Consider the following 18,858-nt stretch of genomic DNA (forward strand, 5'->3'; position numbering starts at 1 on the left):
TGGGACTGAAAGCAAGAGTATTTCACACTGCTGCAGTTAAAGGAGGCTCAGGTCAATAATTTATTAAGTGGTCAGTGTTTCTAATCAGCCTCTCAACCTTGCAGCTTTTCAGCATTCAAACTTAATTCTGAATTTTGCATGAAGTTGCAGTTTTGTAATTTGTGTGCATCTCACTGTCATAGACAAAAAGAGCCCTGACTTTCAGGAATATTTGAAAATTAGCCTGAAATTTGAAAATTAGATGCAAATGAGAGCCTTTTGCTCTTTTCTATACAGTGCAATGTGTAAGCTGCTGCATTTAAAATTAGATTGCTCCGGTCTTGAGCAGAATGGACATTTCACAGTCTGAAAGAGATGCCCTTCCTTGGGTTTGGGGACACAGAGCAACCAGCCCAGAGTGCAGCTTCCCTGAGTGTCACAGACAAAAGCAGCTTAGCCAGGTCCCCCTGCTCTATCAGCTTTACCCAGTGCACTGTAAAATTACCTGAGCTCCACTCTTGTGACATGGACAAAATTGAGTTTATTTACACCCAAATGGCATTTTTTTTAGCAGAAATTGCATTTGTTGACCTGGTATTCAGCTACCAGGTTGGGCAAATGGCAGTGATGATGTTGAAATTTCTGAGTCCATCACCTAAAACTAATACTTCCTGACTTAATTATCAGGACTTCAGCATGTCACCCACACAGGTACCTCCCTAAGGCTTACTCACATCCTTAAGAGTATCAGTGCTTTTCTAAATCTACTTGTGGATCTCTTTTGGAGTGACATTTAGGCTGCCATGTCATCTGGCATTTCTGAAATCCACACTGCTGGTAGCTTGTTAGCTGTGAGGGAGAAAATTATGTGGCTATCTCAGACCCTAAAGAAAGAAGGGAATTTGGGAAGGGAATTAATTCCCTAATCTGAGAATTTGGAGTCTGTTTCTGCTCCCAGCACTGTAGCTGACTTGTTAGTTGACCCCCAGATGTTGCAGTTCCCAGCCCCGAGTGTGATGCTGGATGCAGTGAGCTGTTACAAAGCCCATCAGTAATTTTTGCAGAATAATTACAGAAACTTAAGCCATGTAAAGATGAAATCACGGTGCAGATACGTATCAAAGCAGGGCAGTCTTTCAGGTGGCCTAGAGGGTCACAGCCTGTGCATTTGCAAATGCACCCCCTGCTCTAAAGCTGTGAGCATGGGGCTGAGTTTAATTGCTTTTTTGGGATTATAGTGAGAGCTGTGACAGCTCTGGCTGTTGCCAGTGGGTTTGGGCTGTGAGTGACAGACATTCATTGAGGGCTTTTGCAGTGCTCCACTCATTACCCGGGAGCTGTAATCCATCATGTTAGAGACTGTGACCCTTGGTTGAGCAGCTGTGGTGCCCGTGCCACGTTAATTTGTTGAATGTTTTGTGGCATGATTTTTCACTTGGCTCTAAGGGACTCTGCTGAATCCTTTTTGATTGTCAGTCCAGGTCACTTGTCTGCCCCTCAGCAGCCAGAGGGTGTTTCCATTGCCCTCTCAGGGCTTGTGAACCCCAGGACAGGCGATCCACTGGTATTAATTACAGAATCACAGGATCTTTGCCTCTTTTAGTTTGGAAAACACCTCCAAGATAAGTCCAGTCATTAATCCAACACTGCCAAGCCCACCACTAAACCGTATCCCCAAATGCCAAACCTAGACAACTTTTAAATCCCTCCAGGCATGGTGACTCCAACGCTTCCTGGGGCAGCCTGTGCCAATGCTTGGCAGCCCATTCAGTGTAGAAATTTTTCCTAATATCCAGAGCAAACTTCTGTGTGGTCAGCAAGGCTGCCCCTGGGAAGCACTGACTGCCAGCAGGAGTAAAGGCCCACCGTGCTTGAGGCTTTAAAATGCTCCAGCTGGTCAAAACTATTCTGCCTGTTGATCTCCATTTCAAAGGAAATTGAGTCACTTGGAGAAGTTGCTAGAAAATAATGGCTGCTGACATCCTCGCTGTGTGAAATAGCAGCAAAGGGTCGAATTCTGCCACCCATTATCATGTCAGGCATTTCTTTTGTTCAGCTGCAGAGCCTGCCGGGGACCAGGAGAAAGTCTCACCCCTCCAGTCCTCTCCTTGTAGCTGCTTTTATTAAACAGGCGTCGTTCCTGTCAATGTGAATAAAGGGAAGAGAGAGCAGTTCATTATCCAGTGTATCACTTTGAGTCTAATACTAATTAAAAGCTTTGCCATCACTTCTCTGGAACCTATTCTTAGAAATTATGTAAATTAATTGGAGTTTTGAAGAGGAGCATATGCCAAATCCTAAGTAATTCCCTGCTGGCTGAGGCAGCTCCAGTGCTGGAACCAGAGAATGGCATCAGGAATCTTTCTTCTTTCCTTTTGTGGCTGCAAAAATAGAAAGCTGCTTTGGTAAATTCTGATGATTCTCTTTAGCCAGTGTATGAGACAGATCAAATATCCAGACCCTGACCATTTTCCAGAGAGGTGCAACACAAAGGCTTTTTCTCCATGAAAGCTTTTCCATCTGAAAAATGACATTTAACACAGAAAGGGTTTTTACTTCCACAGCATTTCTCCAAAGAAATGCATGTTTCTGCTTCAAATAGGATTTTGACCCTCAAAAGGGAGACGTACTTGAGATCCTGTGAACTCCCCTTGTGAGTTCACTCTTGCTGTTAATTTAATGGGGAAAATATTTACTTGCTATGCTGAAAGACAAGGGAGATTTGCTCCCAAGGTACACAGTGCTTTTGAAGTAAAATACTTTTAAATATTATTAGTGCTTTTTTTTCCCCCTGCTTATTTTTCCCCTTTGAAAAAAAGCCAAAACAAATAAAAGGAGAAACACCAAAGAAAATGGTTCGGATATAATGAGAAGCAGTGTGGTTTGGTGTCAGTATATTTTGGTCTCAATCAACAAATCACTTTAAAAGTTGATTAAACTACTTGCGTGTTTAAAGATAAACATGATTAAGTACTTTGGTGGATCTTGGCTTATTATGTATTGAGGCTGGATCTGAGCGTGAGGTGAATCATGGAACGTTTGTGGGGAGATGCTGATTCCAGATGCACATTCTGCAAAGTTGCCTTTTCTTTACAACCTCGCCCCGAGGATTAAGAGAAGCGGAGTGTGGATTCTCAGGCAGGGGGAGGCAGCCCTCCAGCCCAAAAGCTATTTTTCCTTCAGGGGTTTAAAGTTCAGTGCGGGTGAGATTGGAGTTTTGCAGCCATCATCTTTCCCCTCTGAAGCCTTTTTAATATTAAAGGTGACGATTTTCCATAGGACCTTAAAGCTCATCTTCCACTCCCCTGCCACAGGCAGGGACACCTTCCACTATCCCAGGTTACTGGCCTGGTACACTTCTAGGGATGGCCATCCACAGCTCCTCAGGGAAACCTGTCCTAGTTCCCTCACAGTAAAGAATTTGTTCCTAATATCTTTTTCAGCTTTTTTCAGTTTAAAACCATTCTCCCTCGTCCTATCATTGCATACCCTTATGAAAAGGATGCTCAAACTCCTGGATGTCTGCTCCATCCTCAGCCATTAGTTCCTTGGGCTCTGGGCCATTATTCTTAAATATTCCTCAGTTTCCTCATCAGTATTTTCTTCTGCTTTGAGACAAAATTCGTTACAGTTCCGTTGGTGTTTTGTTCTGCTTTTTGGTTCTCACCGAGAAGGGCTCTGTAACACTGCAGGTTGGTAAGATGAAAACAACCATTCATTTAGCTGTGGTTGGAGCTTGTAAAAATCCTTATCTCTAGCAGCAGTTGGAATGTAAGAGCCCAAAATAGAAGGTGTTAAGCCCTTACAAGTGCAGACAATTCTTGGGAAAAGAAAGCACAATGGAACACAACTTCAGATCAATAGAAAATCATTTTAGAGCAAGAATACCACGTGTAGCAATGAATGTAGATGGGATTGTTGTTGCTAACCACTTATTAGATAGCAAGCTTTCTGCATGTATTTTGGAGTACTCTGTGAGTGTGTGCTAAACACAGCATCATCTCTCTTTATGCTTGTATTGGCTAACGCACCAGTGGTTTAGAAATACTGTGGGACATTTTCATTGAATGAACACAAAATGCAGTCATTTCCCTGGAATTAGGGTGGCAGCTTGTGTGATTGTTAGATAGGGGTCACAAGGGATGGAGTAATTAGGTTTTAAGCTAAACTGGTGGCAAATCAGGGAGTTGAATCTGGGTTGCTTCTGAATTTCAGGACTGCATTCTGCGCCCCCAGAGCTGCTGTGGGGAACCCTCTGCCTGTGGATGCAGCCAGGTTTTATCCCAGGTGGAAGTGTTATGTTGGGGATATGCTTGAACACAACTGCCTGTTTTCCCACCATCATGTTCTCTGGTTGCCCACATTTTGGGTCTGAGTTCACTGTCCAAGCTGTAATCTATTTCCAGTCTCCTGGCTGGGAAAAAAAAAAAAAAACAACCTTTCCATCTTGCCATCTTGGAGACCATCCCAGTGCTTGTTTTGGTGCCCTGCAGGTGCTGGACATCCATCAGGGTAAATCAGGGCCATGCTGAGCTGTGTGCATCCAACTTGTGCATTACCCTGGGGGCCTTCAATTTGAGTCTTGGCACTTTGGGACTCTGAGTTGCTCCCCTGAGGGTGGTGGCTGTCAGACATGGAGAGGTTCTGCCCACGGGAGATATTCAAGCAGCAGTTTCTCGGCCAAGTTCTCCTTGTGGTGAGCACAGTCTCCTTGTGGACCAAATTCTGGTTGGATGCTGAGATGGACATACCCTGTGCTTTAGGTATGATGGGCTTGGTGCTGTAGATGTGTCCTCTAGGGCTGAAGTTGTCTCCTCTCTTTCTGTGGCTGGGTTGGCATGAAAAGAACATGGGACCAGCTAAGTTGACAAAACCCACACATGGATGTCTTTCGGATAGATTTTCAGATGTATTGGCTGCTTCTTGATGTCACCACGTGTTCCTCTTCCCACAGGACCATGCTGATTTGAGAAACCACTTCTTCACTGTGGGGATGAAGCTGGAGGCAGTGAATATGAGGGAGCCATTTCATATCTGTCCTGCATCAGTGACCAAGGTGAGTGCTCAGAAAGGAGGGATGGAAAGAGCCTGTTTGGAAACCCTTCCTGATTTTCACTACATTTAGGAAAAAAAAAAAAAACAAGAATGGTACTTAAGTAGCTGGAGAACATGTTAAGAAATGGATTTTAAATCCATGGATGTTCCTAATTCATTCTTTCTTTCTTTCCCACATACATTACCAGCTGATTCCATGCACTTAAAACCAATGGGGATGAGCACATTAATCTACCACTTGCATGCAAAAAAAAGAAAAAGGATCCCTCTTTTGCCTTTGTCTCCCTTCCATCCATATGTATTTTCCCTGCACATCTGAGAACCCTTTGGAAATTGAGCAGCTGAATGGAGGTGGTAGCTGGATATTTAATCCACACACTCAAATGAGAGAGGGAGGAAGGCTCAGGGGTCTTCAGGATTGTCTCCAGTCACTGCTCAGTTGTAGGACCCTGAACCTCAGCACTTTCCATTGTTTCTATTCACCCATCTCTAAAACTCAAGCTTTGATCTCTTGGGTAGAAACATTTTGATGCAAAGGTTTAGGTGAAAGCAAATTATTTTCAGTAGTTTGATCCCCAGCTTTGGCTGTTTCAGCTTTCCACGTTACCTAATGTTGCAGCAAATCTAACCCCTGGTTTTGGTCTCTTCTTTTTCACCCTTAGGTTTTTAACAGTCATTATTTACAAGTGACCATTGATGACTTGAGACCTGAACCCAGCAAAATCTCGATGCTTTGCCATGCAGATTCCTTGGGGATCTTGCCAATACAGTGGTGCCTTAAAAACGGAGTCAATCTCACACCTCCCAAGGGTTTGTATTCCTTCTCAGTGATTTTTGGGTTTACTCTGAAGGACATTTGCTTGTTATTATTGCCTTTAAGATTGTGTTGGTTGCTGTAGAGCATCAGCTGAAGTATCTCAAGCCAGAGTAGTTTTTTGGAGTGATTGGGGCTGTTCTAGCTCCTACCAGCCCATGAATATCTCAGCAAATGTTTCGTGCTGGTGGATTGATGTCCCTGTGCTTTGAAGTCTGATTAAGGCTTGTGAAATCCTCGTGAATTCCTGTGGGATGAATCCTAGCAGTTCTTTGTGTGTGTAGAGAGCAAAAGGAGCATTAAAAGTCCAATCACTGTAGAGGCAAACCCTGTTTCATCCACTTTGGTGCAATAGTGAGGCCAAGCAAAGCTCCTAGATCTGAATGTCTGAGCTAAAAACAGCTGCCCAGGAGTGTGGAGGGATTTCCTTGGCTGTCTCAACAAATCCCAGGGCACACTGCAAGCAGTGTTCAGGTCAGAGCCAGGAGAAGCAGACTCCAGCCCTGCTATTCCTCAGCTTTGTAGCAGTGCAGTTAATTACTCCCAACTTCAGACAACCACCTGTGGTGCCCTAGCAATATTTCTTTGCTTGCAAAATGGGTTGGTTCCCTGGAATTTCAGGTTTTTGAAGCTGGCTGGGTTGTTGGTCTGTTGCCAAAAATCAATGTTGCTTGGGAGTAAGAAATGCCTCAAAAAAAAAAAAAATCAAGTTAAGTTTTGTGTATGAACTTTTGCCTTCATTTTGGAAAAAGCATGGTGCTGCCAAATCCAGGGAAGGGAAGGGTTATTCCCTGCCAGATTCAGAATCTTCTTACGTATATCCAGAGTGCTTCTTCAACACATGTAATTTGAAATTCCCACCAAAGTCCTGGAGCCCTGTGCCTGCAGCTGCATGTGGTGCATCCATGATTGCTCTGCTGCTTCTGCTGAAATAAATCTGCTGTCTGGGGCTTTGGCTCTCTCCTGCTGAAACCCAGGTGTAATGATAATGCCTGTGTAGGCACTCACTGATACTGGCCAGAAAATTTGCTAGAAATCAAAGTAAATGGAATATTTTGGGGGTTTTTCCACCCAAGTTCACATGCCGCTTGCCCAGGCAGGATAACTAACTGAAAGAGACCATAGGCTTAAAAATTTCCAATCCATGCTGACACAAAGCCTGTCTGAGATGTTGGTTTATGGGTCAAGTGTGAATAGTGAGCTCTGTTTTAGATTCCAACATTTTAAGACATATCTGAAGCATCTGTCATGTGAATATTTTCCAACTTGGCCAGGTTTAGTGGGAGGTGTCCCTGCCCATGGCAGAGGGGTGGAACTGGGTCACTTCCAGGCCCCTTCCAGCCCAAAACATTCTGTTTTTCTGTGATCTTGTGTGACACCTGGTTGCTGGGATCCACCTGGGCACCTGAGGAAGGGCAGAAAGTCTCTGGTGAAAATCAAATTGGCATTCTGCTCTGAGATCAGAAATCCTGGGGGGGAAGCTATTAAAAAGGCATAAAGCCAGTGGCAGATAGATGCATTCTGTGTGTTACTGTGTTTTTTATATTGTGTGTAAGGGCTGCATGTCCAAACTGAACTTTAGCACCTTAAAACCTTTTTTATGGGCAGACACGTTGAGTTACTAAAATGTAATCAGATACTAGAATGAGTTATTAGAAAATAAACACAAACTAAATACAACAAAAACCCATAAATCACCAAAAAAGAAAGCAGATGGAAAGTGAAAATCATCCAAACCCCTAGTTAATTTAGGCTTGACAAGGAGGTTTTCTGATCTCAGAATCAACTGATTTTTTTTGGTCAGAAGAATATGCCAGGTTGAGTTATTGGAATTTGGAGTCCTTTATTTGTCTGATATCCATTGTCTTTCCTTTTTGCTTATCAGGGCTTTATTGAAGACAAACAAAGAGTAAATGGGTCATGAACAGGAGGTGCAAATATTTGCTACTCGAAATAGAGAGCAGTAGTTTCCTGTACAGTGCCAAAAATGAATACCCATTAACTGCTGCTTGTATAAGCATTGAACAAGCTCTGTTTGTATTTATTAGAGCAGGATTTATAGACTACTTCCCTTTAGAGTAACAATCATTGTTTTATGAGCTATTATTAAGTGGGGGGGAAAAACATCTTGATAAGGTGCCTTGTCGTAAGGCTTACTTAGGAAAAGCCATTTCTAAAACCTCCAGTATGTTTATATTGTTATATTTGCTTCAGATTTTCTTCTCATGCTGGGCTCTTCATGCCCAGATGGCAAACATGGTGATGGTGCTGCATGTTTGAGGAGCAGCAGCTGAGTTGTGCAAACCCAGCTCTCGGTGTTGTCCCTTGGGCTGAGCCTTCCAGGGTGGCAGTGCCATGTGCTGGTGGGGGCACCGGGTACCTGGTACCCCCCTGTGTGCTGAGGGAGGCAGCTGAGAGCAGGAGCAGGGAATCAGGGACTCTGTGAGGTTGGAAAAGACCTCCAGGCAAGCTGGGTCCTTGAGTCCAACCTTCGATCGTCCCCTTGTCAGCCAGACCACAGCACCAAGTGTCCAGTTGTTTCTTCACCACTTCCAGGGGTGGGCACTCCACCACTTCCCTGGCCAGCCCATTCCAGTGCCTGACAACCCTTTCAGTGAAGAAATTCTTCCAAATATCCAGCCTGACCCTCCCCTACTGCAGCTTAGTGCTGTTCCCTCTCCTCCTGTCCCTGTTCCCTGGAGCACAGCCCGACCCTCCTGGCTGTCCCCTCCTGTCATGGAGCTGTGCAGAGCCACAAGGTCCCCCTGAACCTCCATTTCTCCAGGCTGAGCCCCTTTCCAGCTCTCTCAGCTTTTCCTGGGGCTCCAGACCCTTCCCAGCTCTGTTCCCTTCCCTGGACAGCTCCAGCCCCTCCAGGGCTCTCTGGCCATGAAGACCCAGAACCAGCCACAGCCCTTGAGATGCAGCCTCACCATGAAAAGGCCACAGACAAGTCAGGGTTAATGTGAAGTCAGTTCCTGGGTGTTCCCCTCTTGGAATCCTCCTTGTGCTGCTGCAGTGGGTTATTTTGAGCTCCCCAGCTGCCCTCCTGGGCTCCATTCCTGCTGAAGCCTGAAGGAAAAGGGCTTCCAGTGGTTCCAGTGGTGCAGGGCCAAGCGTGGTGACAGCACAGTCAAGATTTTACCTCACTAAAACACCTCTAATGGGCCTTTTCCATCCACTTTGATAAGATCTGTATAGTTTAAAATGGAGATGCAAAACCAATCCATGAGGGACTTAAATTGGAAGTAAGAGATGGAGAAGACATGTGAAGAAAATGCTGTTGCAGAAATTGTTAAAATACAGTGCAAGAATTTTTTTTAAATGAAAAAATAACATTCTTTATAAGTAATTTCCCTTTTTTCCTTCCCTGTGCATGTTTAGTTTTTTAATTATTATGCACTTTAATGCCCCACAGAGACAGGCATTGTAGCTCAAGGCTTTATCTCAGTAATTTGTTTGTCATGAATGCAATTACTTGGACTAGAAATCATCTTATCCAAGATACTTGGATCTTAGCAGGATGCTTGACACGTTGTTTTCAAAAATTTTACCTCCTTTTTCTGGGATCTGGCAGACTGATAGGGGATTACACTCAGTATTCCAGTCCTTGCCTGTGAAAAAAATCAAAATTCTTATTGTCATAAATGATTCATTCACATTTGATCTTGAGTGTCCCTTTTTGACTATCAATGCAAAAGGCATTTAGGGATGTTCTGTGAAATGGTGCCAGGCTGAGATTTCTAGGGAGATTGAGGGGAGAATTTGGCTTTTGGGTGACTCCTGAAACCTTCCAGTAAGAGTAGTTCTGCAATTAGAGTATCTGCAGGCCCTTGGACAGGATTAGCACTCACTGGTTTCAAGCACTGTAAAAATAGAGACTTAAGAGGCAGGCAAAAAAAAGAAAGCCACCAAAAGTAAATGAAAAAAACCACAACATTTCTGTCCCAAGAATTAATTGCCTAAATTGCCAAGTAAGAATAGTGGATGAGCAGAGGTCTGATTTGTCTTTCTGTGATGGGACTCCTTGAGAGATGCTCATACAAAGGAATCCCTTTATTTTACCTAGAAGCAGAGGCTGAAGGGATGATCTGTTTGCTGAAGCTGTTTGAGGGAGATCTGCATTCATTTTCCTGCTCTGCTCCAGATTCCTGTAACATTTTTATTGTGATTGGATTCAGCTCACACACCTGAGCTGCTGGGGAGCCAGTCAGGAAGGGTACATGAATGAAGAGAAGGGAATTTATCTCCTGCTTTGAAAGGGAGAATGGATCAGCTTCTGATTGTGTGATCCCCTCCCTGTCCACTCCTGAGGGAGCAGCAAATAACCCATGTCCAGCTCCATGACCTTGTCCACCTTTTAGACAGCTAAAAGCAGGAGAAAGAAGTCCATAAGCAGCCCCATGTGGAAATCTGGCACAGTGGCACTTGTCACTAGTTATGGGTTTGTTAAAAGTTGGGAGGTGCTCACTGAAAAGGGAAAACAGGGAAAATAATTATGTCTTACTGCTTTTTAATGGAGACTTGGTAGTAAAATGCAGGAGGTGTGTGAGTTTTGTCCTTTGTCTGTGGTGTGGCTGGTGGCTGATGGCTCTTTTTGTTTCGTCCTCCTGCAGGTTACTCTGGCCAGGACTTTGACTGGGCAGACTACCAGAAGCAGTGTGGAGCTGAGGCAGCACCTCATCTGTGCTTTAGAAATGTAAGTTCTTTTTCCTCTTGTGCATCCACGTGAAACAAAACAGCTTGCCCAGAAAAGGTGCTGCAAGGCTTTGAGAAGTTCCCCCAGAGCACCTTGAGGCTGCCTTAGGGAGGAAACTGGGGGAGTGTCCCAAGTCTCCATCCCTAAAAGAGAAAAAAATCCTTATTTTAGTCTTGTCTTTATCTGTAATTATCCAGCTCTTCATCCCCTCTCTGGTTCTATACAGCACTAAAAGGATCTCAACTGGTTACTGCTATTAATTCAAGTGCTACTAAAAATAATTCAGGTAAAGAAACTGCATAGTATCATTTGCCTCTTTTTACATTTTAGGTGTTTTATCTGTATCCCAGGGATACAGAGAAACCAAACCACATGTATTAAAATGCTAAATGTTGAAAATGTGTGAGAGGATGATTAACCCTCATGGATGCTCTGGTCCTTGGGACAGTTCAGGTCCTTCCTTGATGCTGCAACAGTGATGTGAGAGTGATGGATGCCTTTAAGATTCACAGCTTTTGAAATAATCTTTTGCAGGCTGTTTTATGGCAATGTGTGCCTTGATCTGACAGGTATTCATTGCTTGGGGAAAGGCAGATGTAGCTTCTGCCTTTTCCAGCAACCTGGTGCTCTCCTTTGTGTGCCCATCAACTGGTAGAGGTTGAGATCCCATCAAAAACTGAAAATACTCCTGCTGGTGCTACCTAAATGTTAGTGGTGCACCTAAAATGAGCACAGGAAGATTTGCAAAATAAAGTGGTGGCATGAATGATGGACAGACAGGTTTCTGTAGGAATTGCACAGCTTTTCACTGGGCTCAGAAGTCATGGGACTCAGGGATGGGCTGTTTCTGGAAAGCAGAATGGAGACAGGCACCAGCTGTGGTTTTCCGTGGCTTTCCTCTCATCTGTGGTGGCCTAGGGGCAGCCTGGCTTGGAAGCTTTGATGGTGAATTAGTGAATTTTTTATTGATGGACTCAGAGGAACTGCACCATGAGCAGTGTCTGACTTGGGAGTCAAACCAGAGTAAGGATTTCTTGGCCCCATTAAATCCCTTTTCCTGAAGGGACTTAAAGCAAAGCTTTCCAGCAGTCCTGAGGGAAGCTGCATCACACCAATACAGTGGGGCTATTTTTGCATTCCTCTTCTGCAAGCATCCCCACTTTTTCTTTATATCTCTTTTCATTTTGCCAAGTAGTGGATCTCTTCTCTCAGCAGTGGCAGCCTTGAGAAAAGTCTCTGCATAATATCCTCTAAGATTAAGTCAGGTTTGGGCATTTATTGATCCTTTTTTTTTTTTTTTAGGAAACATTCACCAGGTGAACATGTCTCTCCTGTTCTTCCACTCTTAATAACACAATTCTTTTCAGAGGGAGCTGCTCTGTTGTCACTTGTGCAGCCTCCTGGCTGGCTGGTCCCCTTGAATTGTGGCTGTGAGGGGCTCTTTGCTGGAAGCTTTTTTTGCATCTCCCACCTCGTGCAGCCAGATGTGGTGCTGGCAGTGGAGGTGCTGTAGCTTTTTCCCCAGGAGGGATTTTTAACAAGGAGAGGCAGTTATGAAATGGATTGACATGCCCCAAATGCTTAGTAAAATAAACTCCACCTAACTGTTTTGCCATTGATTTTGTATAAATGAGCCTCCAGCACCGAACTGCAATGAAAGGAGCCAGGGTGATGATAAATGGCATTTCCTTGTTAGGCAACATAAAAGGCATTTAGACAAACTCAGCCTGCATTCCTGCAGCCCTGGCCATTAGCAGCTTTTGCAGGGTGAAGCTGATCAGTGTGCTGAGCAAGGCTTGAGGCAGTCCAAGGTGTGTTTGAGAGTAGCAGCCTGTTCTTGGATGGAAAAGAGACCAAAGCCATGAGGTTTTAGTCTCTCAGAGAGCTCTCAGGGATTGTTCAAGGTGAAGTGCCCATGGTCCTTGGTGTTGTACCAATAGGAGGAGGGTTGAATTTGAGCCTGGCTTCCAGTTTTCACATAGGATGAGGGTTTGGTGTCATTTGGAGTCAGTGGCAGTTGTTACCCATCCCAGTTATTATTAGCAAAAAGTCTCATTTTGGAGGGGGAGCCCTTTCTGTGTGCAGAGAGATGCAGAACGGGTGGAACAGAAGGGAGGGAAATCCAAGGAAAGGAAGCCCTGGTATGGACACAGGTATTGCATTAGTGTGTTTCCAGGGAGAGTGGTGGGGGAGATACTGGGAAGGGACTGAGGATAAGTGACAGGAGGGGACATTGGAAGGAAGAGTGGCAATGAACACAACTGGATCCATCTGCACTCCAGCCAATGTGCCTGAAAGCCCTTGTACATTGAGCTTAAAATAGAATCACAGCATAGTTTGGGTTGGAAGGGTCATTAAAGACTGTCTAGTTCCAATCCCCTCATCCCATGGGCACTGCTGCCACTCACTAGATGGGGTTGCTCAGATGTCCATCCATGAAAACTCACCCAAAGCATACTTGAAAAAGTTACTGAGGTATCTTCAGCTTCAGTCAGCTTGGGTGACTGAATGTATGAAGAGGTTTCTCTGGTCTCAGAGCAAGGTGGATTTTTGCTTTATAAGATTTCTTCTAGCAAGGTGAGAGATGCTTAAGCACAGGAGTTCTTGGAAGCCTCTGGGTAGTATCACATCAACAGAAAATGCATCACTGGATGTAGAGCAACCTCCTCCCAGTCCCCCAGGAGTCAGGGATAGAACATGTCATGCATTTCATCATTGAGTTTTCATATGGGTGTTGGTGCAAACCTGCTCTAGCATGGGCTCCTGTCTCCAGGGTCAGAGCCTCCTGTGGGTATCCATCTCCTCTGACAGAGATCCTCCTGGGGCAGCAGCCTCTACTCCCCTGCAGACCCCCATGTGCTGCTGGGGCACAGCTGCTCACCATGGGCTGCACCAGCACAGCTCTGATTTGTTTCTGGTTGCCTTTGCATTCTTCAGAGTATCCTTCCCTTCCAGCAGCAAGCAAACCATGCTAAATTGATGCTTCCCAGCAGACAGTCTGGTTGAAGTTGTGCAGTGCTGCAGTGCTGTGTTTCAGCATTGTCTGTTGCCTCTTTCAGACATCCTTCAGCCGTGGCTTCACCAAGAACATGAAGCTGGAGGCAGTGAACCCCAGGAACCCTGCAGAGATTTGTGTGGCTTCCATCACCTCGGTGAAAGGACGGTTGATGTGGCTGCACCTGGAAGGTAAAGGCTCTAAAGGCTGCTTGTGCTTGTCTGCTTCACTCACTCACTCACTCACTCACTCACTCACTCACTCACTCACTCAATTTTGTCCTTCATTCTCTGCACAAAATTGCTCTTTCTAGCTTTTCAATTCTATACATATTGACCAGTTATGTTTCATGAGGAATTAAATTTACCTGCTCTTTCTCTGGAGGAGCTGCAAGTTCCTTCACCCTTCCATCCATGTGGCCTTTATCACCATCATAACAACCTCCTCCCTGCCATCATCATACACTTTCATCCTAGGAATAGAAATTTGCCTCACTTGTACAGCTTCTACAGCAACTCCCAACCTGACAGTTTGTACAGGAGGAGAGGTCTCTAATCAAAGCCCTTAAAGTTGGTAAAAATGTTGCCAGGAAACCCAAAATATTATAGTTCCTCCTGAGTGTTTGCTTTTGGTGTGCAATGACAGGTTTTGATTTTTAACTCTAAGATGATTGTTTGCCTTCTAGCTCAAGGCAGCAACAGCTTATCTGGAGCCTGGTCTGGACACAGGGAAAATAATTTTTTTTTAATTGCTGGAATCAACAATTGTTTGACATTTTGTGTTCACTAATGCTGTTCTTGAATTTGCACCCATCTGATCAAGGAATTTGACACATTTTGGCAACTTCTTTTTTTAAATGGCCTTCACTTGTCAAAGATGTGGATAGATGCAGGAAAAGGGCAACACACTCTCACGTTGCTTCCTCTTCCTTCCCTCATCTCTTTCTTCCTGCCTTTTACTATTTTAATTTCTTAAAGGATGTTTTTTTACAACTTACCATAAAAAAGCCTTGTGTGCATCTACTTTCTTTTGAGTTCTGATGTATACATGCTCTAAGCTTGGTTTATATCTCAATACCAGGAATTGAATGATCTGTCGTAAACAGAAAAGATGCAAAAGACTGCAGAAAATAGAAAGAAATCTTTGCTGCTGTAGGAATACATCACTACAGTATGCACAGTGTTATGCAAAAAGCAGGCATTAAAAAAAGAAAAACACAACCAAAAAAAACCACCCTGCTTGCAGAGTTGTAAAATAAATGTGGCTTGAAGTGTGGCATGGGTTTTTTTGGTTTTTTTTTTACTCCATTAATATAGTGTTGTTTCTAACTGATTATTTATATTCTGGAAGCAGCAAGACTCCCCAACTTCCACGGGTGCCCCTCTCTGAAAACCTCAGATCCCACCATTTATCACGGGTGCCTCTGAAGCTTTCATTGTTGCCCTCCCAGTTTCCCAGTTTGACAGCCCAGGCTGCAGCCATAAAGCAGGAGCACAGGAGTTAAGCAGGGCCGAGTTAGACATGAGGGAACATTGTGTGATAAATCACACTTGGTACAGTGGCAAAACCCTAAACTCCAGGGCGAGCGTTTAATGAGCAGCACTGTGGTTCCCCCGTGGTGGAGGAGAAGCTCAGGACTGATGGGATGCTCTGCGCTCTCTGCTACTTTATTACTCATCATCTGCATTGTTAATTTTTACTGGTTCATTTTAGATTTTAGAGCTTGAAGCTTTCTGGTGTGAATTTATACAAGTAATAATGCACGCTGCCTACACAGCCAAGGAATTTGAGGAAAACCCTTTGGTTAATCACTTCTCCAGGGAGGTTTCCTGTAATTTCCCCTTTTACAGTTTTCTAGAGTTGCTGCTCTGTTCTACCCGTCCTGTAAAATTCATGGTAGATATTTCCCTCACCCTGTTTCCAGTCTCCTTGCTTGCCCTTTAACCTCCCAATTCCCATGGACATTTCTTGCTCTGAGAAGAGAGCAGCATAAAATGCAGCAGATGAAACTAATGAGTCTCAAAAAAGCTGTTTTGCACTCCTGTGAGTGAGGCCAAAGGAAGCAGTCAGATGTTGGAAGTGGAAGGCAGGGTTATCAACTGCCAGAGGGCAGAAACAGTGCCAGGGAGGACAGAGTAGCTGTGAATATGTCTTACAAGAGGAACAAGGTGTTGCAGGAGAATGGGCGTTGTGCTGCTTTCTTATCCCTCAGGGTGGCTGCAGCTGTAAATTTCAGAAGCAGAATGTTCATAGAACCATTTTGGTTGGAAAAGACCCTTCATGTCTCATTTACCCTGCTTCTAAGCAGGAAAGTACATTTAATCTGGTTGCTTTATAATAAGTTAGAACTGTAGAATAATTAAGATTAGAAAGGACCTCTAAAATAATTGAGTCTATTTTGTCAGAATAACACCATTGCAGTAATGAAGTGATTGGTTTTCCCAGTTCTGGTGACATTTCAGTGGGGTCTATGTTGATTTCTTGCCCTGTTTAGGGTTTGATCCATGCCTTGCTCACTGTGCGCATGTCTTGTCACAACTCACTGTTGTCACATGGGCTCCTTGCTTGGATTTGTGGTGTCATGTGAAAATGGAGCTCCCCACTGGAGCTCTCATCAGGTTCAAACTGAGCAGTGACCCCATGGTATTATCTTGTGGAGAGAAACGGTTTTTCAGGGAATTTCAGCTGCTGAAATCTTTTATTCAGCAAGTTGTGTCCTTCCCCTGTGCCTTCATCCCATTCTCTTCCCATATTCCAGTATGTATTTTCAATGGATAGTGCATGAACACGATGCAGGGCTCAGAGAAACACCCTGAAGACATCCACGGATCTACACAGACATCATGACTGCATTTTTTTCATTATTTCCTCCAACAGTGTGATCACCAGCACCTATTTCCCTGCCTCCTTGGGCTTTTTCCTGCAGCCAAACCCTCTCAGAGCAGCAGGTTTATTACTGATCCAAATGCTGCAGCTCAGCCTCAGCGCTGTTCCCATCACAAAGTTCAATTACTGTTTCAATTACACCACAAGCCCTTGATGAACACACATTAGAGGGAAGCTCCCTGTAGTTGTCTGGCTGTGCACAGTCAAACACTTCCTGCCTGAAGCAGGAGGCAAAGATGTTTTAACAGATGCCAAGGAGAGGGTGATACAGGGGAAGCTGCTGATCCTTTGGTCCCTTTTATTAGGAGATCACCCCATGCTGGTGCTGGAGCTCTCTGTCCTGGGGTGGAATTGGCAGAGGGAGGAGGTGAAGTTGCTGGCCCAGCTGTGCCAGGGCAGTTGAACTTGAACTGGAATAGTTAAATAGTGCCTCGACTCAGGACATGAGAGTTGTTTTTGAAAGAACTCAAAGCCAGCAGTAATATCTTCATTGGATTTTGGAAATGAGGTAAATTAGGGGGAAAAAGCAGGAAAAATTTCCTTCACTGAAGGGGTGGTCAAGCATTGGAATAGGTTTCCCAGGATAGTGGTGGCATAACTCTGGAAATGTTCAAAATTTATGTAGATGTGGGCCTGGCAGTGATGGGTTAGTGGCTGGGCTTGATTTTGGAAGTCTTTTCCAGCCTAAATAATTCTTTGTTTCTGTGAGTGGGACCCACATAAATGAAGACAGGAGATTATCTTCTAAAGCAGGTGTAATAACCAAATTGGAAGATAATTGCTTTAACTAGAGACTTCAGGTGAAGTTTTGGAGTCAGCATCGTGCCAGAGACCTTGGTGCATGTCTCCCACTTGGCATTTTCATACTGCTTCTCTCCTGTTGGGTCATCAGCTCTTGTTTCATGTGAGGAATCCTAGGAGAATTTGTGGCACTTCTGGACAGAAAAGTGGCCACCTCTCACCCTTAAAGCAATGGGACTCAAGGGCAGAGTTGCCCAAAAAAGCTTCAGGGAAGCACTGGAATATAAAAGCCTCTCTCCCACATTAGCTGCCAGCCTGGCAAAGCCTGGATACACTCTCTTAACTATGAAGAGCAAGCATTCAACAAGTCCTTCTGACTCAGTTATGCAACTTCACGAAATACCTAGGGGTTGGCCAGGCTGTCTTGTTGAGGGAAGTTATACACGTTTAACCTCCTGGCTTTTGGCTGCTTCACTGTACACCCTCAAAGTGCTGTTAATGGGGTTTTCCTCTGAACCACATTGCACTGTAAGTGCAGCAGCCCCATCCTGGCTGTCTGTGCAGAGCTGCAGATGAAATGGTGCCTGATTTTGGGGCAGGGAAGCAGATTTATTCTTGCACGTTCCATCATTCGCATCCCAGGCCTCGTGATGGATGCTTGGGTGGCTCTGAGCTTGGTGTTCCCATGCCTAAATCCCATTATAAATTTGTCTTTCTAGGTTCACAGATGCCTTCTCCAGAGTATATTGTTGATGTGGAGTCTATGGACATTTTCCCAGTTGGCTGGTGTGAAGCAAATGCTTATAACCTCACCCCACCACACAAAGCTGTTTGTAAGTACATAGAGACTTGAGCAGTGCAGATGATATCAGGGATTTTTTCCTAAAGTCTATAATCCCATTGTTGACACTACCAACCTACCCAGCAGACCAATAACCAGGCTGCCAGTGTATGGTAATAAATCTAGTTAGTGACCAGAATTAAGCAGTTTGTATTTTTCTCTGTGATCAGCCCCTCCCAAACTGGGGTTGTCTGTGCTGGGGAAGGCTGTTCCATGGTTTGGGATTGCACACTGGGTTGTTGGGCAGTGGGGTTGTCAGAGGGAAGCCAGGTTTTGTTGTGCTAAGCCAGCTTCACTCAGGAAGCTGAGTGGATTAGGGACAAAGACCTCAAATTGAGAAAATAAACCATAAAATGTCAGGAGAAATGAACATACAGAGGCCGTCCAGGTGCCCCTTTCCAAAACAGGATCTGCTCCATCTAAATGGAGAAATAATTGCTGCCATTCTGTGATGGAATTTCTGCCCTTTCCCAGAGTATCTGTCCCTTACTTCACTGCCTTTGCCAGCTCAGAGATTTTCCTAGTGTTCAGTTTAAATCCCCCCACAGCACAATTAAGCCCACGGTGTTTTGTCCTGCCTCCAGTGCATATTAAGACAAATTTCTTTCTATTTGCATTTGAACTCAGTTCATCAGAGCTCAGTGGCTTGGTGTTGTTTTCTTGTTCCAACATACCCAGTCTCAAGCCACCAGGTGAAAAATTGGCCTCTCTGTTTATATTAATTAAAATCCAAAAGGCAAATTTTAAAATGTGTCAACCCTTTCGAAGAGTTAAATATGCTTAAGTTAAAAATCAGGGAGCCAGAGCCTAATTTAGGAGAATACTGCTATGGCAACATTATGCAGCCT

At 44.4% G+C, this 18,858-nt stretch overlaps 1 protein-coding gene across 6 annotated transcripts in view; it reads left to right on the forward strand.

The window, feature by feature from the left end:
• The window catches only part of SFMBT2 (Scm like with four mbt domains 2), a 106,867-nt gene that overhangs the window by 60,787 nt on the left and 27,222 nt on the right, over nucleotides 1-18,858 (forward strand). For all 6 annotated transcript variants that reach the window (XM_021530941.2, XM_021530939.3, XM_021530940.3 and 3 more), the window contains 5 exons: nucleotides 4,934-5,035; nucleotides 5,697-5,844; nucleotides 10,465-10,547; nucleotides 13,607-13,733; nucleotides 17,889-18,002. In XM_021530941.2, the coding sequence (XP_021386616.1) occupies nucleotides 4,934-5,035; nucleotides 5,697-5,844; nucleotides 10,465-10,547; nucleotides 13,607-13,733; nucleotides 17,889-18,002 (574 nt within the window). The remainder of the gene's footprint in view (nucleotides 1-4,933; nucleotides 5,036-5,696; nucleotides 5,845-10,464; nucleotides 10,548-13,606; nucleotides 13,734-17,888; nucleotides 18,003-18,858) is intronic.

This window comes from Lonchura striata, chromosome 5, assembly GCF_046129695.1.
Source record: "Lonchura striata isolate bLonStr1 chromosome 5, bLonStr1.mat, whole genome shotgun sequence".
Lineage (NCBI taxonomy): Eukaryota > Metazoa > Chordata > Aves > Passeriformes > Estrildidae > Lonchura > Lonchura striata.